Genomic DNA, 23,382 nt, shown 5'->3' with positions numbered 1-23,382 from the left:
CAGCCGCTGCAATAAGGATAAAACGCTCCACTGTACTACGGAAGGAGAGGGGCAGCAGCCAGCTCTCCCTTTGCGCTTGCGCAACTGCCGCTCCGCCCCCGCACGGCCCCGACTGAATCTCGGCTGGGAAGCGGCAGTTTCCCGCGATTCCTCGGGCGAAGCCGAGCTGGGCAATACTGCGCTTGCGCCCCATGGGGCCGCCCTTCCAAGGCGGTACTGACGGTTCCCGGAGCCGGAACCGGTAGACGAGGGGCGGGGCAAGGAAGACGGCGTTTCCCATTGGCAGAGGAATCTGTCCATCCGCTCAGGGGCGGGGCCAGGCGCGAGCGCCAATTTAGAACTGGGAAGTCAGCGACGGCCTCGGCCTCAGAGACTTCTGCACCCGTCGGCGCCTTCACGGTAAGTGGGGTGCGGGCCCGAAATGGGGACGGACCCCGGGGGAGAATGGGAGGGACGGGGCGGCCGAGGCCGAGCCTGGGGCTGCTCGGATTTTGCGTCGCCTCCGGAGCGGGGGTGGTGCGTTGAGGGGCTGGAGCGCCGCCCCCGCAGGACCATGTGACCCCCGGGCCCCTTCCCAGCACAGACACCCCCTCGTGTTCTAGGCTGAGTCCCCCCACCCCAGGCTCTAGCTTCTGGGCCCTCCCAATGCGGACAGCCCAGCACCCCCGCTCCGCGCTGGGCACCGCCTCCGGTTCCTCCCTCCCCCTTTCAATGACAGACCCATCTCTGCTTCCCAGAGCGAGTGCAAATCCAGCCGCGGGGCACTTGCTCCCGGACAGCTTCCTCCCCTGTCAGGTGGGTCCCTAGCCGCCCCTGCTTCCTGGGCCCCGCACCCCTCCTGGGGCCCCCCTTAGGCGGGCTTCCCTCCGAAGCCCTTCCGCCTCTGGGGGCGGGGAGCCCCGGCCGGGGCGGGGGTGTCCGGGCGCTCCCGGAGCCCGCCCAGGGGCGACCCCCATTCACAGGATGGAGGTCTGGATGGGTGGAGGCTCTCGGGGCCCTGGGAGATGGAAGCCGGGGCCGGGAGCAGCTCCGACCATTGGGACTGTGGGGATCTCAGTTAAATGAGGGACTGCCCCATGGACCCGGAGAAGCTGCGCCCGTGCCACCCCATCAGAGTCCAGCAGGGGGCGTTCGTCCTCCATCCTGATGGCAGTTCCTGGGAATGTCAGGACATTTACCAGGGTAAACCCCATCTGGGCTGCTTGGTTTGGCCCAGTCCACTGCAGCAGGGACAGCCGGAGCCTCGTCTGGGAGCCTGGGCCTGGCCCCCACTGCAGCAGGGACAGCCGGAGCCTCGTCCGGGAGCCTGGGCCTGGCCCCCACTGCAGCAGGGACAGCCGGAGCCTCGTCCGGGAGCCTGGGCCCGGCCCCCACTGCGGCAGGGACAGCCGGAGCCTCGTCTGGGAGCCTGGGCCCGGCCCCACTGCGGCAGGGACAGCGGAGCCTCGTCCGGGAGCCTGGGTCTGGCCCCCACTGCAGCAGGGACAGCCGGAGCCTGGTCCGGGAGCCTGGCCCGGCCCCCACTGCAGCAGGGACAGCCGGAGCCTCGTCCGGGAGCCTGGGCCTGGCCCCCACTGCAGCAGGGACAGCCGGAGCCTCGTCCGGGAGCCTGGGCCCGGCCCCACTGCGGCAGGGACAGCCGGAGCCTCGTCTGGGAGCCTGGGCCCGGCCCCACTGCGGCAGGGACAGCCGGAGCCTCGTCTGGGAGCCTGGGCCCGGCCCCACTGCGGCAGGGACAGCCGGAGCCTCGTCCGGGAGCCTGGGCCCGGCCCCCCCCACTGCGGCAGGGACAGCCGGAGCCTCGTCTGGGAGCCTGGGCCCGGCCCCACTGCGGCAGGGACAGCCGGAGCCTCGTCGGGAGCCTGGGCCCGGCCCCACTGCGGCAGGGACAGCCGGAGCCTCGTCCGGGAGCCTGGGCCCGGCCCCCACTGCGGCAGGGACAGCTGGAGCCTCGTCCGGGAGCCTGGGCCCGGCCCCCACTGCGGCAGGGACAGCCTGGGCCCGGCCCCCACTGCAGCAGGGACAGCCTGGGCCCGGCCCCCACTGCGGCAGGGACAGCCGGAGCCTCGTCTGGGAGCCTGGGCCCGGCCCCCACTGCGGCAGGGACAGCCGGAGCCTCGTCCGGGAGCCTGGGCCCGGCCCCCACTGCGGCAGGGACAGCCGGAGCCTCGTCCGGGAGCCTGGGCCCGGCCCCCCCCACTGCGGCAGGGACAGCCGGAGCCTCGTCTGGGAGCCTGGGCCCGGCCCCCACTGCGGCAGGGACAGCCGGAGCCTCGTCTGGAGCCTGGGCCCGGCCCCCACTGCGGCAGGGACAGCCGGAGCCTCGTCCGGGAGCCTGGGCCCGGCCCCCACTGCGGCAGGGACAGCCGGAGCCTCGTCCGGGAGCCTGGGCCCAGCCCCCACTGCGGCAGGGACAGCCTGGGCCCGGCCCCCACTGCAGCAGGGACAGCCGGAGCCTCGTCCGGGAGCCTGGGCCCGACCCCCACTGCGGCAGGGACAGCCGGAGCCTCGTCCGGGAGCCTGGGCCCGACCCCCACTGCGGCAGGGACAGCCGGAGCCTCGTCCGGGAGCCTGGGCCCGGCCCCCACTGCAGGAGGGACAGCCGGAGCCTCGTCCGGGAGCCTGGGCCCGGCCCCCACTGCGGCAGGGACAGCCTGGGCCCGGCCCCCACTGCAGCAGGGACAGCCGGAGCCTCGTCTGGGAGCCTGGGCCCGGCCCACTGAGGCAGGGACAGCCAGAGCCTCGTCCGGGAGCCTGGGCCCGGCCCCACTGCAGGAGGGACAGCCGGAGCCTCGTCCGGGAGCCTGGGCCCGGCCCCACTGCGGCAAGGACAGCCGGAGCCTCGTCCGGGAGCCTGGGCCCGGCCCACTGAGGCAGGGACAGCTGGAGCCTCGTCCGGGAGCCTGGGCCCGGCCCCACTGCGGCAGGGACAGCCTGGGCCCGGCCCCCACTGCAGGAGGGACAGCCAGAGCCTCGTCCGGGAGCCTGGGCCCGACCCCCACTGCGGCAGGGACAGCCGGAGCCTGGGCCCGGCCTGAGCTCATGAGCAAATGTTGTTCGGAGGAGCCTCTTGTCTGAGGCTCAGCCCAGAGGCGATGTAGGGAGATAGGAAGGGAGATGTCATAAGCTGGCAGACCAGGCTGCCTTCCCTTCACAGCTCGCCTTTGTGAGATGCCCAGTGGGGGGCGCTCTGCTCTTAGGAGCACTTCTGCCGGTTCATGCTGGAGCTTCCCTAGCTGGGGGTTCACTTGTTGCCTTTGAATGGCATGTGCGGGTCCTGTTTGAGTTTTTAAAAACACATTTGGTGATGTTTTGTATGAACATACGTATGTATCCACACATATATGTACACGTGTGCATGTGGCGCTTTAAGAAGCGTTTCCTTTACTGTGAGTGACGATTAGCGTGACCGTTTTTCAGTTAATGAAACTGAAAATTACAAAGTTTGAGTTGACTTGGGGGGAGGGTCACCTGCCTCATAAATGTGCACTGGACCTTGATTCCAAAGGGGCTCAATGTTCCAGCTGCTTCACCGCAAGTGGAGTGAACGGCCAGTCACTAAGCAGGTCAGTGCCCGCCACGGCGGGCAGACGCTGTGCCACGTCCTGGGGAAACAAGACCAAAGTAAGGGAACACCAGCTCGGCAACTTTTTATCCTGTTGTGGGAGACACAACCACGCAGAAAAATGTGTCAAATAAAACCAAAAGAATCAGAAAGTCTCATCCCAGAGTGCCTGGGAAGGGCGAGCGGGTGCTAGAAATAAGAAGCTCGGAATTAACTCCACGTGGCAGGGGCTGCTTTTTGAAGGAAGAGAGGGACTCCAGAACAGAGGGCAAGTTGGGCTGGCTCCCAGAGGGCTGGCCACCTCCAAGGAGGCTGGCAGGGCAGCTTGGGGCCAATTGTGATGTACCATCCTGGCCATGCAGCCCAGTCAGAGGCTGGGGGAGGGGCAGTGTGAGCAGAGAGAAGCTGGCAGATTCAGGAGCTGAGCAGAAGTAATGAGCTAGGTAGGAGGACCTGGAGACAGGAGTTTAAAATTAAGTGGGGAGAGAGGTGGTCAGCGGGGCCAGCGACCCAGACCGGCCGTCGGATTGGTTGGAGAAGAGACTTGTGATTTTTGAGCGGCTAAGAGGTTCCTTTGGAGAGAACAGTTTCAGCCAAGTGGGGATAAGAGGCCAGCTTGCAAAAGGGTGAGTGGGGGAAGTGGAGGGAACGAGAAGCTCATCTTCTGGAGTTTGGCTGAGGAAGTGTGGAGCTCTGGCCTGGTAGCGGAGGGAGGAGTGATGGTGAGCCCTCTGATGGGAGAAGTGGGGAGCTCCTCCCCAAACCTCCATTTAAGGAGGGGGCCTGGGCCCGCCGGCTCTCCCTCCCACCTGGCTGCACTTCTTTCCCCTTTTCATCTGTCCACATGAGGCCGGCCCTTCACCACCTGAGCTCCCAGACCTCCAGCAGTCTTCTCTCCGTGGCCCATCAGCCAATCTGCTTTCGGCCTCTTTGGCCCTGCCCCTCCAGCCTCATGTTAGCTTCCTTTTGTGCTGGGGTCCCAGAATCGGGACCCTGCCTCCATCCTGCATCATGGTCCAGGGAGGAAAGCTGCTGTACAGTTTCGACAAAGGGCTCAGAAACCAGTGGATTGGGCCTACAGTCACAAGGGAGGCATGAGAAGGGGACGCCGACTAATGGAGCCTTTGCAAAGGGGATGTAGGGAATAGTTGCCTTGTTGAGAAAGGGTGATGGAGGATCCTTTTCAAGTCCACATCACTTTGGGCCATTCTTATTTTTCTCCCCTCAGGGTTTTGAGGACCCTGAAAGGTCCAGGGCCGGTTTCTCACACCAGCTCATGGGTGCCCTCCATTGTGCTGTTTCTCTCCTTATTTGGGATGCATTAGCCAGTCAGACTTAACGAGCTTCAGAATAAGTATTTACCCAGTGATGTCATGCTAGCCTCTTGGTACAAACATCCTCCCAACTAGAAGCCCCGGCTCCCTCGATTCCATGGTGATTCCAGAGGATGAGGGGCTACAGGCCAGGGAGACTCGGGGGCAAGGGGTAATTTACAGCTCCTCAGAGATGAGAACGCGTGTTCTTCCCATCATGGGGTCCCCCTGAAGGACTTTTTAGGTGTGGGGTGGCTTTCTTCCGGGATTCTCAGGCCCCACACAGATGGGACCATGAAATGCTGTTGATATGGGGGGCACTGTCAGGACTCACATGAGCCATCCCCTGGTCAAGAACAGCAGAGACAGAGGCCCCCTCTCTCTTCCTCCCTGCTCCCCAGTCAGTTCCTTTGCCGTGGCTTTGACCGGGCTCCTGTTTTACTTGACCCCATTTTCCATAGAGGTGACCTTCACTCCCAGCTTTCATTCTCTCACATCAGCGAAGGACTTTCTTCTAGCTTAATGCTCTTGGTTGATGTGAGGATCCCATTGAGTTTCTCTCCTGATAAAGGGAACGGGTAAACAGTGACTTGTCAGTCCTTTTAATTGCGTCCCAGTGAGGACTCAAAGGATTCCCCCACATCTGTTTGTTTTGCAGACAGACCCCGCGGGGCACAGGTTCCTATTTTCTTGTGTCGTTTCTTCATTGTCTTGACATGTTTTTAATTGATGATTATTGAATTTGTGTTAATTTTTTCATTTGAGGACTAGTAATGGGAAAGCAGAGCTATCACCTTTTTAAGACTCTTTTCCACATAACATCTAAATTTTTTATTTGGAACCATTAAATCCTTCTGTTAAACAGTTTTCCTAACATCGGAGAAGACCAGCATGGGAGTGAACGATCTGTGGCAGATTCTGGAGCCTGTTAAGCAGCACGCCCATCTCCGGAGTCTCCAGGGGAAGACCCTGGCCGTCGACCTGAGTCTCTGGGTGTGCGAAGCACTCGCCGTCAAAAAGATGGTCGGCATCGTTGTCAAGCCCCACCTCAGGTGCGTTGGATTCATGGTGGCCGCGTCCGTCCCCCGTGGCCTTGCTTCTTATGAAAGCTGGCTGGCACCATGTCAAGCCCCACCTCAGGTGCGTTGGATTCGTGGCGGCCACATCCATCACCGTGGCCTTGATTCTTATGTCTCCCTGCTTCCGTGGGGTGTGGTGGGCAGAGTTTTTTGAGAGCGTCACCTCCCCAGATTTCCTGCTCCTCATTCAGGAGACACGGCATGGGAGAAGAGTGGCAAGCGTGGCATTGCCTGCCAATCTGTCCTGACTATGTCTTGCCCCGAGAGCCTGGTGACCCCAGGGGAGAGGTTGAGGCTGATGAATGCATGGCCCAGCCTCCCTTAAGGCAAGCTCACTCACATGTCACAGCATCGCCTCCGGACGCCTGAGAGCGATCGCACATCCGCCACAGTGTGAGGCCTCAGGGCACGTTCCCTGCCCACAAGGTGGCTACATGCTTTTAGGGCAAATGACACAAACACAAGGAAATGAATCTAACGTGTATGGAACATCCAAAGTCATTTCCTGGGCTGGATGGGGAGGTGTGAGGCTCAGTCTGCCTCTGCGAGGGCACAGAGAGCTGGGGTGAATGTGCCCAGGGACAGAGTCAATCCACGTGGGCGCAGAGGGGTGAGGCGGCAACGCCGGCCGGCCGTGGCTCAGGGCATAGGGGGCAGGGCTTGGCCACTCGCCGATTTTTCTCAGAGCCAGGGATTCATTTAGATCTGTTTGGGCTGTTCAGGAACCTGTTTTTTCGGATCTCATCTCTAACCTTAATGGGAGTAAAACTGCTCTTCGTCATGGAAGGCGACGCTCCCAAGCTGAAAGCAGACGTGATGGGCAAACGGAACGAGACGCGCTTCGGGGCCCCCCAAAACCGGGCCCAGAGATTCACAAGATCCTCTTTCAAGGCTGTCTTAAAAGAGGTGAGCAGCCAGAGCCAGGGGCTCTTCTGTCCCCAAAGTTTGGAGCTAAAATATCCCCCACGTCCCCTAAGAAGGGAAGAACACTTACTTATTTTGGGTTTCTGGCCTCAGGGCTTCCGTAGGGTCTTTGTACTGAAGAGAGCTAAGAAGCTGAGATGGTGATTGGGGGGTTCACGGGTATCTGTGCCACAGGGCGGCCTTTGGTCAGGCTCCAGGTCTTATCTCCCTTCTCTTCCTTTACCTGGTGACTAGGAGCTCTTATTACACTTAGCACCCCCTCCACCTTTATGGGATTTCTCTCTATTTTCCATTTGAACATGATTTTTACACCTTTATCTCAAGCAGGGAACGTCCCAATGTCATTACAGAAATTCCGACTGCTTATTGTCGTCCAGTTTGTTTTTAAATATTCATTTGCACTACACGGAGCATTTGGGATTGAGTCCTAGGAGCCCGATTCCCTTCTTGGGAAATTTTTTTTTTTAATTTTATTTTATTTAATAATAACTTTATATTGACAGAATCCATGCCAGGGTAATTTTTTACAACATTATCCCTTAAACTCGCTTCTGTTTCGACTTTTCCCCTCCCTCCCTCCATCCCTTCTTGGGAAATTTCTTTATTGCTGTTCCTTCTATTACAAGAGAAGCTCTTTTCCCCACAAAGTCTCAATCACGGATAGGACGTGGGTTATTTGAAGGACGGCGTCCGTCCTCCTCAGCCGTTGCTGACGTTGTGCTTCTGAGAGCGGGTCTCCTTCACGGTTCGACCATTCTGTGTAGATAAAAGAGGATCCATAAGCCGGCCTTAGTGAGCACTCAGTAGTGTAAAAAGATCTCTGCTGTCCCCGAGATGACCTTCCTTGCTTTGAATGTGAACATCTGTCTTTGCAGAACTGAGCCAGCAGGGGGAGGGCATGAGAGCCAGTGGCAGGGGACTGACTTCCCAGGGTGCCCTGAAGAGTGTCCTCTGGCCGAAGGCAGCAAGCCAGTCCTGTACTTTTAGCGAGCTTCTCGGTGGGTGGGCAGCACAGGTCCAAGTGCCGTGGCAGAGGAGAAATGGAGAATTGTTGGTCCTGCCCTAAGCCCATTGAGAGATATTTAGGGGTTAACATTGAAACTAAAGCATGTGATGCTACATTTCAAGTCTCGGTCATTTTAGCTGACCTGCATTGTGTCCCTCTACCTATCTCCCCACCCACCATCAATCTGTCATCTGTCCCTCTCTCCATAACATCTGTGTATCATTTAGCTATCGTCCACCCATCTGTATCGTTTATCTACATTTGGAATCTTTGTGTCCTTAAAAGACAGTTTTTAACTTCATAAATTGTTCCCCCTTTGGGCGTCATGATACCTGGAGAAGGATCATGCAGGAAGCATAAGCTAGTGCACACAGTAGGCACTTGATGCCGATTGACTGATCGGAAGCAGCCCCTGATTTTGGTGGATTCTGCTCCTAGTGCCTTGACTTGTTGGAGTGCTTGGGAGTTCCGTGGGTTCAGGCAGCCGGGGAAGCCGAGGCTATGTGCGCCTACCTCAATGCCCATGGCTACGTGGACGGGTGCCTCACTGACGATGGAGACGCTTTCCTTTACGGAGCACAGACTGTTTATCGAAATTTCACTATGAATGTAAAGGTATGTGTTTTTGAAAATTAATTTTTGAAGATTATTATTGTCAAGTGATTAAATTTGGGGGGAGGACATTCTGAGGCAGCGTGCCATAAAGATTAGCCCTCAAAGCCAAAGAGACGTGGGGCAGGGCTGTCTCGGACGCATCCCAGGGTTTGAGCCTGGGCAGGAGGTCCCTTGTCTCCACAAGGAGTTTCCCTTCTCCCAGCCTTGGTGCCTTCAGGTGCTCATCCCAGGTCGTAAGTCAGGAGCCGGGGGTGCAGGATGCGACTAAATTGCCAGCTGCACCTGCTCAGTAAGAGCCCTCTTCACCGCGGACCCCACGAGGATAATGATTACAGAGAAAGTTCTTGAGCAGTTGTTGGAGCCCAAGATGCTGCATCTGCCTCCGACCCAGTGACCGAGGGTGACTGACTTCAGGCTCGTCCTCCTCCTCTGAGGAGTGTGGGCCTCGAGGCAAAGTTTCTTAGCCCATCCCGGGTCCTGGAGCCCTTTGGGTGGAGCCTGCCCGAGCCTCCTCGGGGTGCTCTTGACACCGAATGGTCTTTCCTTCCCGCTGGGACGTTGGGATTTTATGTATTCCCTCCACATACACACACAGTGCAGGAGACTATGCTGAGAGGGATCCATGAAGCTCAAACACATGCACGCTCCCTGTCTTTTAGGACCCCCATGTGGATTGCTACACAATGTCCTCGATTAAGAGGGATCTGGGCCTGGATCGGGACGCCCTGATCGGCTTGGCCGTGCTCCTGGGCTGTGACTACCTTCCGAAGGTAAGCCGCCGGCGCCGCCCCCTTTGCCTCCCCAGCTTGGTCTGGAGCGAATGCTCATGGACCTCCTGTTAGTTTGACTCGTGGTTGCCACAGACTGAGAAAAGGACCTGCTTGGGGCTCCTGTTGTCGTGGTGCCTTTGTTGCCGGGGCACCCCCTTACCGCCCTAAGACTGGCCCACGTGGGTCTTTGCTCCGTGCGTGCTCCATATTGACTCACATTGCACGTGGGCCCCCGCTCACCCTGCAGGGAGTCGTCCCTTCGCAGGCAGGAGCCGCCTTTGCCTCGTTCCTGTCACCCCAATCCTGCTGTGGGGCTCGGAGCACAGTCGCACCTCCATAACGGCTGGTTGGCTGGATGGAGGAAGCCGGTGGTCCTCAAGCCGGTCACTCCTGAAAGAGTTTCTCTTTGCATGAGTCGCAGCTGTCAGCTTTCCCACGTTGGAAATTAAAACTGACGCATTTATAAAAATATTTATTGATTCATCTAAAGTAATAGGAAGCCCACCAGTTAACGCAAAGAGCACGTTTTCACTCACAAGCGCTCCTTTCCCAGCCGGAAGCGCGGCGCGGCACTGATGTTGTCTCGCTCCGTGGGGACGTCTGCACTCGCTCGGCACAAGACGCTTCGGTGGAAGCGTGTGGAGAAAATCCTGCCTTTCGGACGTGGGCTTAGTAAAGGGAGGGCTTTCGAGAGGCAGCCGACATCTGTTTGTGTGGCCCCCGGCGGGGCCCCCCTTGAGACCCGCGTCCTCCTCATCTGCCTGGCATGGGGTGGGACGCGGGACACGCTCTGGGTTGCCGTGCAAGCGAGCAGACCCGCAGCCCTTCGGTCCACCATGGCAAGTGGCTGGTAAAGGTGGGGGCTTCCTGCCTCTGTGCATGTGCGTCGGGCCAACATGATGCGCTTTGGTAGGCGGCTCTCCTCTGTAATGTTTTTTTCTCTAAAATATAATGTTCTCTGGGAGCAGGTTTCCTGGGGGACTTGTGGGAGCAGCCTTAGTTTCAGTTCTATGTAATAATCACCTCAAACGTAGCAGGAATTAAAGTCCAAATCCTTTATTGTCTCTTCCAAAATCATCTCCTGCCCTGGGGGCTCGGCTAGCTTTCTGGAGGCCTTTGGGATCTTGGCTTCAGTGCTCTCCACAGGACAGCCTGCCACCTCTTCTCTGTCTCCCGTGGTTCTGCCATCTCTGGCATCAACTGAATCCTGGCTCTGAGTCTCCCACGGTCCCTCCTGGTTGAGGCTCCTAGCTTATATATGCTCTCTTAAAGGTGTGAACTCTAAGAAGTACCAAGTACATCTAGAGAACTGTTAAGCAACCGTTGTCTCTATCACTTCCACTGACTTAGCACCTTGTAAGAACCTCCTCCTCCTCAGGGCGGTCCTTGAGTCCTTGATGTGGTTCACCTCTGTGCATCCAGATGCATTAGATTATTCTTTTTACCTCCTTCCAGGGCTCCTGGGAGTCTAGCTGGCCCCACCCTGGCTCGGCACGCCCACCTGGTTTAGGTTAGCCCGACCCAGCCATGATCTCTCCACATTGGTCCAGTTTCTGAAGTCTCTGGGGGCATCAGGGATGGCTTGGGCTTGTGCTCGGGCGCTTTCTGGGTGTGGGTTTTAGCCTCCCAGATGTTTCATGCCAGCTAACCAAGAAGAAAAGCGTGGCCTTCTCAGCTTCCATCTTGGGAGAGTTCGGGGCTTGACTCTGGGGCTTCTCTCCCCACTTCTGCCCTAAAGAGCGGCCTGGCCCTGCGTTTCACAGCCTGCATCTCATGTCCGCCTCCCCCACCACTCCCCAGCCACACAGAAAGGGTCATTCCTTCGGTTCTGCCCTCCCCTAGCACAGAGCCCTTGTGGGGTTGCTGCATAGATAGTGTGAGAGCCCTGAGGGCGTGTTCCAAACTGTTTTCCTGAATGGTTGGGCCAGTTCACAACTCCACCAACGATGCGTAGCGCCCCTATTTTTCTATCTCTCCAGCATTTGTGATCTGGTGGGTGAGAGGTGGTACCCCAAGTTGTTTTAGTTCCCATTTCTTTTTTTTTTAATGAGCTCTACAAGCTTTAATGTGTTTTATAAATGACAAGTTAGCATTATTTAAAGAGACTGAATTATGAATATGTGTGTGTGCATGGTGTATCACCTTCCTTTTTTTTTTTTTTTTTTAAAATACCTTTTTATTGATAGAACTCATGCCAGGGTAATTTTTTACAGCATTATCCCTTGCATTCACTTCTGTTCCCATTTTTCCCCTCCCTCCCTCCACCCCCTCCCCCAGATGGCAAGCAGTCCTTTACATGTTGAATAGGTTACAGTATATCCTAGATACAATATATGTTCGCAGAACCAAACAGTTCTCTTGTTGCACAGGGAGAATTGGATTCAGAAGGTAGAAATAACCCGGGAAGAAAAACAAAAGTTCCCATTTCTCTAATCAGTAGTGATTTAGAGCATTGGTTTATGTGTGTTTAGATATCTGAATGGCTAGGTGCCAGGGCTGGAATCAAGATTTCTCCTCTTCCTGAGTTCAAATCCAGTCTCAGACCCTGGGAAAGCCACTGAACCCCGTTTGCCTCAGTTTCTTTCTCTGTAAAATGAACTGAAGAAGGAAATGGTAAATCACCCTTTTGCTAAGAAAACCCCAAATAGGACCGTGAAGATTAGGACACAACTGAAATAACTTAACGACGATAGATGGCTTTGGTTTCTTTTGAAAACTGCTTGTTCATGTGACCATTTTCAATTGAGGAATGGCTCTTATTTTTGTAAATTTGACTCAGTTCCCTATATTTGAAAAATGAGCTCTTTATCAGAGAAACTTGCATGATTTCCCCCTCCCCCCAGTTTCCCCACTAATCTTGGCTGCTTTGGTTTTGTTCGTATAAAACCTTTTTAAATAAGAATAATCCAGTAATCCATTTTACTTCCTGTGATCATCTCTGTCTCTTGTTGGTCAGAAATTCTTCCTTTACCCACAGATCTGACGGGCACAATTTCCCATGCTCCCCAATCCCCACCTTCCCATTTGGACCTTCTCTTAGCACACAATGGCAGATGTCCATCTTTTCAGAGTTTCTGACAAGCTGGTTTTCCGTTTTCTCAACGATCTTTGTCAGTCCTTCTTACCCCAAAGCTCAGACCCCTGGATTTATCCCCTGTGCCCTGTTTATCCCGGGGAGAGCTCGCTTTGTGTCTGGTTGGCCCGCTTGAAGCCTTCCTCCTTGGAGCACCACGAGGGCAGGGACTCCTGGTCGTCTCTTTGTGTACCCTCGGTGCTTGGCACGCAGTCGGCATTTAATGTGTGTTTCTTGAGTGGCTGATTGTGGAGGAGGCGGCTGGAGAGGAAGAGGCCGGGGCGGAAGCCTGGTGAGCTCTCCCGGGGCTGCTGCAGAAGGACGGAGGGAGACTCGGAGCACCTTTGGAAGGGTTCCCAGGTGCAAGACCAGATCTGCCCAGGGTGGGACTGAGGGAGCACTCAGATCCCCGCTCTCCCGACTGCTCAGGCAAAGGTCTCCATTTAAGGTGCAGAAAGTCCCAGTTTGTCCTGAAAAGACTTCATGCCAGAAAAGTGGTTTTTCAGGGTCCAGATAAGGGGGGGGCGTGGACGTGGTGATCCGAGTTGAGAAGGAGCCACTTCCCAGAGGGCGTCAGACTCATCATAGACCCCTGATGGCTTTGTTACCTTCAAAATGCATTATCTTTCCAGGGAATTTCCTTAAATGAGTAAATAAATAAAAGCTTCTTCAGGTAGTAATAGTTTTTTAAAAAGAAGCGAGTCTACGTCGGTTAGACTCTGACGCCCCGTGCTTGGGCTCCGGAAGGGGCCGGAGCCGGACATGGGCCTGTTGGTGGATATGGCTGCTCAGCAGCCTTCCCGGGGGGTCCCCAGAGCGGCAGAAGGGGACACGTCGCCCCTCAGGGTTTTGGGGGTTTGTTAGCGCTCCCGGGCCCCCATGTGTGTGCTTCTCCCTCGATTGTTGATCACAATTGGCTAGCCAGACTTGATGAGCTTTTAGGAAGGGGTGGATACAAAATGTCCTCAAACCAGGGGGCACCTTCTCGCTGCGGGGGCTGCGGCGTGCCGGGCTCCAGCTTAGTGAGCGCACGTGCTGAGAGGAGAGCCCGTCAGCCCTCAGTCCCCCGGTGTCTCCTGCCAGTTTTAGGGCACGCTCACTGTGTCTGCTGGGGCCCATGCTCCCAGGGAACCCCGCTCTTACTGTCCCGGAGGCACTGCTATGGCACGGGGGGGGGGCAGTCTTCCACCTTGTGGAAGCCCCCAGGGGCTTGACCCTTCTCTCGGGTGCTCCCCTCCCAAGTGGTTCCCTCAGGAGCTTGCTCGAAGCACCCCCTGCCAGCAGCCAAGTGGGCCCCTCAGCCCTTCCCAAGGCCTGGCTGGCATCCTGTCCTGTCGGGGCTCTTTCCACCTCCTTCAGCCCTTGCGTCAGTGCCTTTGTTGGCGGGTTCAGAGGAGACAGCTGGACTTTGTTCATATCTCCCCGATCCATTTGTAAACTCTTGCCCCCTGTGGTGAGGAGCGCCCCGGCGTGCCCCGTCACCCCACCTTCGGGGCCCCAGAAGCGCCGCTGCCGTCTTGGTGGCCCCATCTGCAGCCCCAGATCCGCTCGCTTTCCCAAGATCTCCCTTTAAAGCGGCCCTGGGGGAATCTGCCGCCGGGGGAGAGGGGGCTTGTTCCTGGGATTGATGGCGCTTTCCTTGGGTCACGTTGTTTTTTCTTCCTGAAGGGAGTCCCTGGAGTTGGAAAGGAGCTGGCGCTAAAGCTTGTGCGCTCTTTGAAAGGGCAGAGCTTGCTGCAGAAGTAAGTCCAAGGTGAACTCGAGGACGCGGCTCTTCCCCGGCGGCATCATCAGCCCCCGTTGGCCTGGGAGGAGACTGCCTTTGGGGGACCCGGGGGGCTGAACCCTGGGGCCCATGAGGGGGCCGGAGCACGCCCCACTCTCTCCCTGCAGTGGGAGGGCAGTCAGGGGCAGGAAGCATTGAGCAAATGCTTCCTGTGGGCCCGGAGGCACATGTGCACCTAAAAGCAAAGGTGGCTCTGCCCTCCAGAAGCTTCCCTTCTAGTGGGGGAAGGGAGAGAGGAAGGAGGGAGGGAGCTGGGCCCTGAGGAGGAGCCCCTGTGGGGGGTCACATGCAGGGACAGGAGGGCCCAGGGGCTGGGGGAAGCTCTGGAGCAGCCAGCAGAGAGGAGTGGACGCTTGGAGTCAAGAAGGTCAGAAAGAGCCGGGCTGGCCCAGGACCGACAGGTGAGAGTGGCCGGGCTCCGCTTGCTCTCAGGGGAGCGTTCTCCTGCAGAGGGTATCCCTGTGGCTCGGGGGCCTGCCGAGGGATGCTGAGCCCGGCCCTCCGGCCCGGGAGGAGTCAGGCCAGACCCGCGGCCTCGGAGGCCTCGGCCAACTCTTTACAAGTTTGCTTTTATGTTCGAGAGGCTGCTTTAGGTGCTTGGATTCTAACTGAAAATTCCCTCGTGCCCCTCGACTCCACTTTTTCCCAGGGATGTCTGAGGAAGCCGGGCTCAGTGCGGCCTTCTCGTTCTCTTCCTTTGCTCTGGGCCTCCGGCCATGAGCATTGCTGGGGTGGCTCCAGTTAGCGGTAAAATAGGTCAAATAAGTCCAGCCGGGACATAAACTGGTTCAGATAAGTCTGGTTGGGACGTAAAATGCTCGGATGAGTCTCCTGCCCACAGCCAGTTATTTTCAAGCAGAGCCTTTCGGAGTAAGGAAAGGTGTAAATGACGTCCGCCAAGTCCTTCATGCCTTTTATAAATTCAAACCGTGGCCCACGTAGCCTTAGGTATTGGACGTCTTTGCCAGGCTCCCCTCCCCCCGGAGAGCCACAAACACAGGACAAAACTAAAGAACAAAGCCCAACATCCGGGCTCGGCCCTCACCCCTTCACGTGTCGGGATACCTGGGCTACCAGCGGGGGCCTCGGAAACCGGCTGTCCCTGACGGTCGCCGTCCGTCTCCCAGAGAGGAGGAGTGAGGGTCAGTGAGTGAGATTGGGGGCAGAGCATTGGAGAGGAGCCTCGGCCCTTGGAGAATCCCTGGGCGCCGAGAAGCTCCGCAGTGCTCCGTTTCCCTGACCCCTCCTCCTCGCCCAGCTGACGGGGAGGGAGGTGGGTCTGTGTAGCAGCTCCCTCCAGCCCTTGGCCAGTCCTGGGCAAGCCACACTGGGCTCCAGCGCCCCTGTCCGCAGATCGGGGGCGGTTTCCTCACTGGCTCCCGTGACCCCGTCTGCAGATCGGGGGCGGTTTCCACACTGGGCTCCAGCGCCCCCATCTGCAGATCGGGGGCGGTTTCCTCACTGGCTCCCGCGACCCTCTCCGTAAGGGGATGCTCTGTGGAATTAGGGAGGAGCCCGGGCATCTGCCCCGAGAGCGCTGAGCTGCCCCGGGCCCTGGCCCCACTCGGCTGCTGCCTTTCCAGGTTCGATCAGTGGAAGGAGGAGTCCCACAGCCCCGACCCGCCGCCAGCGCCAGTTAGGAAGCCGGTTCATTGCTCCGTGTGCGCCCATCCAGGTAGGGGGCGTTCGTGGGGTGTCCGGTGGTTCGGCCCCGTCTGGCCCTCGCCAGCCCTTCTGTCCCCACGGACTGCAGTCCGTCCGGGCTCGTGCTTGTGGCTCCCGGTCCCCCAGTGGAAGGCCTGAGACCCTCTCACAGCCGTGCACGGCCCCTAGAAAAGCTCCCACCCTGCAAGGGGCCTTCGTGCGGTCGGAGCTTTCCTGAGGGGCCAGAGCCCCTTTGTTTCCTGGCTGCGGCCCCCGTCCATGGCCATTCTCGAGCCCAAGAAGGCGGCGCCCTTCCCTGCTTCCAGCGGCTCTCCCAGGCTCCTCTTTCCCCCTCCCAAGAGGTGCCCTCGTCCCTCGCTTTCCGCCCCCCGGGGGACGTGGCTGACCTCTCCCGGCCGCTTGGACGGGACGCTCGCTGCCCACCAGTTAAACACGCGGGGGGCGCGGCTCGTCCAAGCCTTTGGTGGTGTGGGAGAAGCACAAGTGGCTTCTTTGTTAATGTTGTCCCTCGGGACGATGAAGGGGGGAGGCCGGGGACATGTCTCCGGAGGGCAGAGAGCCCACCTCGCGGGGCTCACCCAGAGAGACTTGGCTCCTGGCCTCGGCCCCCCCGCACAAGGGGCCGTCTCTGCCCACGCTCTCCCCATCGGCGGCCCGCCAAGGAGCTCACAGTCTGCAGCCCCGGCCCGGGCGGAGCGTCAGCGGGAAGGGAGCGCGCAGCGAGGCCGCGGAGGCTGGGAAGGAGGCTCCTCCTGCCCTGCTCTGAAATCCGCCCCAGGTTCCTGGTTCTCCTGCGGCAGTTAAAGATGCGTCTTCGCTTTGGGCGCGGGACCCTCTCAGATCTCGGCGCCGCGACGGGGCGCTGATTGTCCGCGAGCGTCCGTGGTGACGGGCCCTCGGGCCGGGCGGGCGGTGAGCGGGCGCTCTGTGTCTCCGCAGGCTCCCCCGCGGACCACGAGCTGCGCGGCTGCCGCCTGTGCGGCAGCGAGCGCTACTGCGAGCCCCACGACCCCAAGTACCGCTGCCTGTGCGAGTGGCACCGCGCCGAGCACCGCCGGCTACAGGGCGCCGCCGAGAACAGCGTCAAGAAGTGGGTCCCTCCGTGGCGCTTCCTGGGGCGGGGGCACCCACTCCACGAGTGCCCCGGAGACCTGCTGGGGACCCCGGGGGGCGGATGCTGGCCCTGGGAAGGTCGGAGGAGGGGAAGGGTCACGGGGGTCTGCTGGGGCTCCTGATGGATGCGAGATGCGGGTGCAGGGCGGGGCTGGAGAGGGGCACGTGAGAGGCCCCAGCCCACGGGACAGCCCGCTCGTTGCCGGGAGCCGGTGGGACCCCCGGGGGGACGGTCCAAAGGTGGAGGGCAGAGGGCGCGGGGCCTCCCTCCCAGGTCTCCCTGCGTGAAGTTCCGTAGAGGAGACAGAGGGGGCGGCAGAGAGGCCCCTGAGACCCGGGGGCTGCGGGAGGGGGGATTCAGTAAGGGAAGTGAGTGCCCACGGGTGGCTCCGGAGGGGCCGGGGCTGTGGGAGGAGTGTGGCCCCAAGGCAGGAGAGGGCCAGAAGGGGGTCATTGGAGCAGCTGCAGGGTCAGCTTTGGTCTGGATTGAGCCACCTGGTCATGTGAGAAGGGGTGGTGGGGGGTGGGCAGGGCCCCTGAGGGAGGGGGAGAAGCAGGTGCTCATGGCCAGAGGCCCCTGGGCTCTTGTGCTGTGAATCAGGTGTGGGCTGGGGGCGTCCTGTCTGAGAACCCGGCATCCCGGGAGGGGGGCCCCAGTGTAACCCCCAAGGCGGGGAGGTCCTGGCTCCCATGGCCCCCAACCCACCTCTGCCCAGAGCTGCCGGACCCTGCTGGTGCAACCCACCGGGCGAGGCACAGGAGGCCCTTCCTCCCCTCGCCCCCAGCCCCGTGGGAGCCCAGGAGGAGCCCCTTCCTCCCATGACCCCCAATTCCGTTTCCCAGAGTTTTCACGGGGACGCGGCTCCCCTGCCTCGACTGCCCCGTGAGAGGGTCCCCCGGGTGTGGGCATCCCCTTTTTGTGAGCCGTCGGAGGCTTGGAGGCCAGACCCCACGTCCGCGCTCTGGCCCAGCCTCCCCCACCGCCCGGGGCCCCTCGTGCTTCTGGCTGGCCCTGGCGGCCTCTGACCTCGTGGCCTGTGGCTTGTTTCTAGGAAAGCTTGCGCTTGCCAAGGATTCCCGTTCCCTGAGGTAACGACCAGACCCCCACGAGCGCTCACCGGGGCGGGCCGGCGGCCGGGTCCGAATCCTGGTTTTCTTCTCTGTGCCTCCCCTCCCCCTCCCAGGTCATTCGAGAATTCCAGGTAAACAAGGATCGAGTGACCAAGAAAATCTGCTTCCAGAGACCCAACCTCTTGTCCTTCCAGGTGCGTGTGGGCGCGCCCCGAGGGGCCCCAGGAGGCTGGCGTGAGAGCCCGGCCCGCCGACGTGGGGCCGCCCGTCCCCTCCGCGTGCCCCGGGGAGGGGGTTGTGCTGTACCAGGCTCCGCCCACGCCAGGACCCCCACCCCGCAAAGGCCCCTGCCCTCGGTCAGGAGACCCCCGTGCCCGCCCTTTGTCAGTGGGCCGTCTGTGGGCAGGGATGCAGGAACACAGCAGGTGCCGCATAAGTGCTCGCTCGCGTCTCCCTTGTTGCTTTCCCCATCCAGATTTTTGCCTTGGAGAAGCTGGAGTGGCCACGGCACTACGCCTGCGAGAAGCTCATGGGGCTCTTGGCCCATCACGACATGGTGGAGCGGGAGCTCGGGCACAAGGGCCCCGGCCAGCTGCGGCCCCTGCGGTAACGGGCGGGGGGCGGCCTTTCCTCCTGGAAGAGGGGGCCCCGGGGGGCCCAGTGAGACCCCGGAGCCCTGGAGGAGGTCTCCAGGGGGGCTTATGCCCCATCTGGTCAGGCTGGCCAGGGGGGCCCACGAGGAATGGGGGTGGAGGGGGGGGGCCTGCCGGGTCCGAGGCATCCCCACAGCACATTAAATGGCCACTTTCTGTCTCCCAGAATAACCCGCTCCCGCCTCAGGAGCGGCATCCCTTGCTTGGAGATCCTGTGGCAGAAGCCAGGTGTGTGTTGGGCACAATGGGCATTTGTTGGGCTTCCTGCCCTGGGGGCGAGTGGGCAGGGTCCCTCAAGATGGGGACAGAAGGTGGTTGTGAGCAGGGGGACAGGGGGCTCTGCACAGGGACCCCCGTGCGCTTGTGGCTCTCGCTTTGTCCTCTCCCCAGCGCCTCTGTCCTTCTACTGGCCAGCGAGCCTCCATTAAGCACCTGCTGTGTGCTAGCTTCTGTGCCAGGCCCTGGGGAGCCAGAGCTGGGCCCTGCCTTCTGGGGGCCCCAGGGCCTCCAGATCCACTGCAGACGGATCCACTGGGGAAGACGGGGGGCGCAGGGGCTCGCTTCAGAGGAACAGCAGAGGGTGCCCACAAGTGGGGGTCATGGGGGGCAGTGCCCGTGAGGTGCCTGGGAGGGTGGGGCACTGCCCACGAGGTGCCAGCCTCCCACCCGCCCCCGTGTTTCAGAGCACTATGTGATGGCCAGTGCGGCTCCCCATGTCGGGCCGTCCGCTGTGCTCACGGTGGAGGATGCCACCTTGTTTGAAGCTGCCTACCCCGAGGTGGTCGCCCAGTACCAGGAGCAGCTGCAGGAAAACCAGGGGAAGCAGTCCAGGAGTGAGTCTGGGGCCCGCATGGCACGGCAGGCCTGGCTCACACTGGTGGGCACCAGGGGGCACAAAGGCTCGCTGATCGTCACTAGATCCCAGAATGCCCTCGGACCAGGGTCCGAGTCTTGCCCCCAGTCCCTCCTAGCGTGTAACTTGGGACAGATCCCTGTCTCTCCCTCCCTCCAGTGCCCCAGGAAGATCCAGTTCCCGGGAAGGTCCATGTGGGCCTTGGCAGAAGGCCCTGGCTCCGCCCCCGCCCTCTGTCCCTCCCCCCGGACCCCACCAGGGGCCATCTGCCGGGCGCCTCCTGCCCACGAGGTGGCCCCAGGCTGGTCCAGGCCCGCCCTGCCCAACCCCGAATCCCTGGGAGTGTCCGCCCTGTCTCTGATGCCGAGTGCCCACGTGGGAGCCCGGTGCCTGCTGGAGAGCCTGCCCAGGCCTGGCAGAGACGGCCAGGATCGTTCTACTTTTGCCTTTCTTGGAGCAGAACGCCCGTTTCCTTTCTCTTTTTTGCGCAGGTAAGAAGAACAAGGCGAAGGGGGGCGGAGATCTGCTGGACGTGGGCGAGGTGGCGGGCCTTCTGGCCCACGTGAGACTCTCCCACGAGATGGCCCCGGGGCCGGCCGCCAAGGCACCCCCGAAAGCGCCCCCGGAGGAGGAATGGCCGCAGAGAAGCGGCCCCGTGGGGGGCAGCAGGCTTTGGGGCGGGGCTCCCCTAAGTCTGGAGGCCTGGCAGCTGCCCGCCCCCACCCCCACCCCCGCTTCCACCCCCACCCCGCTGAGACTCGGGGGCTCGCAGCACAGCGGGGCCAGCGGTCATCTGTTGCCCATGTCCGAGCTCCAGGACGATAGCTTGGCCATCGAGGCCCTCCAGCTGAGCTCCATCGACTGGGAGGGCACCTCCTTCAGCGCCTCCCCCGGGGCCCACCCCTCAGGGCCCGGCGGGGACAGTCCCCACGAGCCCCAGAGCGCCGGCTCGGCCAGAGCCCATTCGAGCCTCGGTCCGACCCTTCAGCCTCTGAAGGAGCGGGGGGGTGTCCAGCCACTGGCCCAGCCCCAGCTCTCTGCTCCGGACAGGCGCCACGGCCACTGGGCCGACCCGGAAGCCTCGGCGCTGCAGAGGAAAGGGGCCTTCGCCGCAAAGAGCAGCCCCTCCTTCGAGCCCCAGCAGCCTAACCGTAGCCCCCCAGGTCTTCTCCCAGTGTTCCGTTTGCAGAGCGGCCTGGACCAGTCTGACGTGGCGAGCAGGAGAGCGCCCAGAGCTGGCGCGTTTGTGCCCCTGGGCCCCGGCAATCCGACGCTGAGACCCCTGGGCCGGGGGCTCCCCCGACTTCAGCCCGAGGCTCAGGCTGCTCCAAAGAGGTTCCCCAAAAAGACCGTCTGCCTCCCCTGCAGCTCCTCGGAGGAGGAGGACGAGCTGACCAGCAGGAGCGAGAAGTGCTCGCGGCCAAAGGGGAAGCCCGAGCAGCGCCCTCCGGCCTGGCTCCAGACCAGCGTCCCGCGGCCGGATCCCAGAGCCCTCTGTAAGGGAGCCGGGGCTCCGCGCTCGGCCACGGCCGCCTCCGCCTTTGGCCTCCTGGACGCTGCGGGGAGCTCGCCACGGCTGGGCCTGTGCCCGTCCCCTCCCGGGGAAACGAAGGCCTCCAGTCTGCTTCTGGAGAGCCCTCTGCCTTTGGCCCAGAGACTGAAACTGCGCTTCCAGAGCAGCTGACAGCCCCCGAGGGCTCGCCGTGACCCGGAGCCCAGCCTGGAGGGCTCGGAACTGCAGAGATGCCGGAGCAAGGACCTGGTCCCCCAGACCTGGTGTGGCCACTGCCCGGGGGCTCTGAACGCAGGGATTGTCAGGCTTCCCTGGGGAAAATTCTTCTTTAGTCTAAATTAAACGGGGGGGAGGGGGAAAGGGAGCAGCCGCCGCCAGGCTGTGGCTTGTCGGGCCTAGGGTTGGAGGAGGCCGGAGCTGTCCCGGAGCTGTCCCGGAGCCGTCCCGGAGCCGTCCCGCAGCCCAGGCAGCCCCAGCACCCGCTGTCATTGGGACCCTGAGAGCCGCGGGCGTAACCGTGTGTCGTCCTGTTGGTTCTCAGGCCCAGACCAGCAGCCTTGGCTCTTTCCGGAAGTTCCACGGGGAGCCGGACTCACCTTCCCGTAACCGCCCCCTACTTGGGATTTCTCTTTGTAGGCGAAAGTAACTGAACTTCATGTCGCCCCTTTTGTTACTAATTGTGACCCCCTCCCCCCATTTGTGTGTAACTCTAGGTGAACACGCAGACAAGTCGCTTTCTGTCCCCTCAGAGGGGAGGGAGGGAGAGAGAAAATGGGGAACTCAGAATTTTTTAAAGGGAATTTTATAAATTGTCTACACGTAGATGAAGAAAAACATTATTTTAAAACAGTTTTTAAAAAGCTAATGTCCAGAATCGGCTTGGAACACTCCAAGTCGATCCAGGTCTAGGGTAGCCTTGAGTTTCGCTCATTCTAATGTTCTCAAATGCCTACCTGGGGCCCAGAACCTTGAGGAGGACTTGGAACCGAAAGCGAGGGGCTCTGTTCCCCTTTTTGGCTCGGGGCAGATGGACCCCAAAGTCGCTAGTGAGTCGCTCCCTGTCCCTCCACCCAGTGCATCCCCTGGCAGGTGGTTCACTAGCTGAGCCAATAGCCCACCTTGCGGATGATAATTCTCTCTGGACACCGGACCTCAGATGCCCCCCAAATCCAAAAAGCGCTGCATTTATGAGGGGCCCAGTAGGAAGGACATGACTCTCCCCGTGACCCATGGAGGGTACTTCCCACATACACAGTTGGGGAGCTCTAAGCTGCTGGCTTCTTGGTCGCCAGTGGCCCAGGTGAGCTGGAGAAGGCCTCCCTGCGTGTGGCTGGGAGCCGGCAAGGAGAACTCGGCGCAGCGGGAGAGAAAGCGGGACGCAACGGCTTCCCCGGAGACGCGGCGGACTTCTCCGACGGTACCACGCCAGGTCCTCACCTTCTGAGTCAGCCCGCCCTCCGCAGCTCAGTGATTGGCTGACTGCGCGCAGCCGCGGACCGCCAGCCCGTTCTTGACACGGATGCTCCGGGACAGTGCCCGTGGGTCTGAATGAGCTCTGGAGCCCACACCCCGGGTGCTGGAACATCCTGAGCTGTGTCGGGCCACCATTGCCAAGGGACAGGAAGGTCAGCCCATCTCAGAAGGGAACCCTAAGAGGTCCTTCTAGAACACCTCGGAGGCCCGGTGACGGCTGGGAAGGAGCAACAGCCGCCTGTGGTCTGAGCCCTGGCTTGGTGCCATGATGCCCCCTCAAAGGGCCATCCATCGTCTCAAATTCATATTAAAGATCGCCGTGCCCGGAGGATCCTTCATGGCTCGGAGCTGCGAGAAAGCCGGGGGCAGCTCATTGTGGTGGGGGAGGGGATCCTGGATCTGGGGGCAAGACCCCACCGACCCACCATGGCAGCCCTTGGCCAAAGCTTATTGGCTGATCGATGGGTCTCATCTGTGAAGATGGCGACAGCCTGCCTGCCCTTGGAGGGCGTTAAAGCGCTAACCACGTGCGGGAAAGGACCCAGCCGAGAACACAGGAAAATGTGTTCTTTTAACTGGATCCAAAGTGAAGCTTTTCATTCCTGGCAACAAACACTGCTTAATTCTGTGAGAATTTTTAAAAACAAACTTTAAACTTATTTTGTTTTTATATAGAAGACAAAGATTTCCAGACATTCAAGACAATTTGGGGGTAAGAGGCGAAAGTGAATTGCCAAATTGGAAACATTTTGGGATTAGCTTTTCCTCTTGCTCAGATAGTCCTTAGTATTGCTTTGAAAACAATTTCTATTTAGAGAAATAAAGCAATTTTTATAAGATCAAATTTGACCTTGTTCTGGAAAATAGAAGCAGTTTGTTCCACTAAAGTTGGGATGAGTTGAAAAAGATG

The 23,382-nt window shown here is 60.1% G+C and overlaps 2 protein-coding genes across 2 annotated transcripts; both read left to right on the top strand.

Annotated features, from left to right (window-relative positions):
• The first annotated feature begins 169 nt into the window (after positions 1-169).
• GEN1 (GEN1 Holliday junction 5' flap endonuclease) lies at positions 170-23,321 on the top strand. The gene is made up of 14 exons (XM_051974112.1): positions 170-399; positions 5,744-5,930; positions 6,680-6,863; positions 8,326-8,502; positions 9,162-9,272; positions 14,014-14,087; positions 15,715-15,806; positions 16,736-16,886; positions 17,962-17,998; positions 18,094-18,174; positions 18,456-18,586; positions 18,800-18,861; positions 19,317-19,466; positions 19,978-23,321. The coding sequence occupies exons 2-14, from the start codon at positions 5,770-5,772 to the stop codon at positions 21,168-21,170; spliced, it is 2,604 nt and encodes an 867-aa protein (XP_051830072.1). The 5' UTR covers positions 170-399; positions 5,744-5,769; the 3' UTR covers positions 21,171-23,321.
• Positions 1,147-3,078, top strand: LOC127546300 (basic proline-rich protein-like). Its single transcript, XM_051973497.1, has one exon. The coding sequence runs from the start codon at positions 1,147-1,149 to the stop codon at positions 3,076-3,078; it is 1,932 nt and encodes a 643-aa protein (XP_051829457.1).
• Positions 23,322-23,382: the final 61 nt, after the last annotated feature.

This window comes from Antechinus flavipes, chromosome 2 (assembly GCF_016432865.1).
Source record: "Antechinus flavipes isolate AdamAnt ecotype Samford, QLD, Australia chromosome 2, AdamAnt_v2, whole genome shotgun sequence".
Classification (NCBI taxonomy): Eukaryota; Metazoa; Chordata; class Mammalia; order Dasyuromorphia; family Dasyuridae; genus Antechinus; species Antechinus flavipes.
This window is presented reverse-complemented; position numbering and strand designations above follow the sequence as displayed.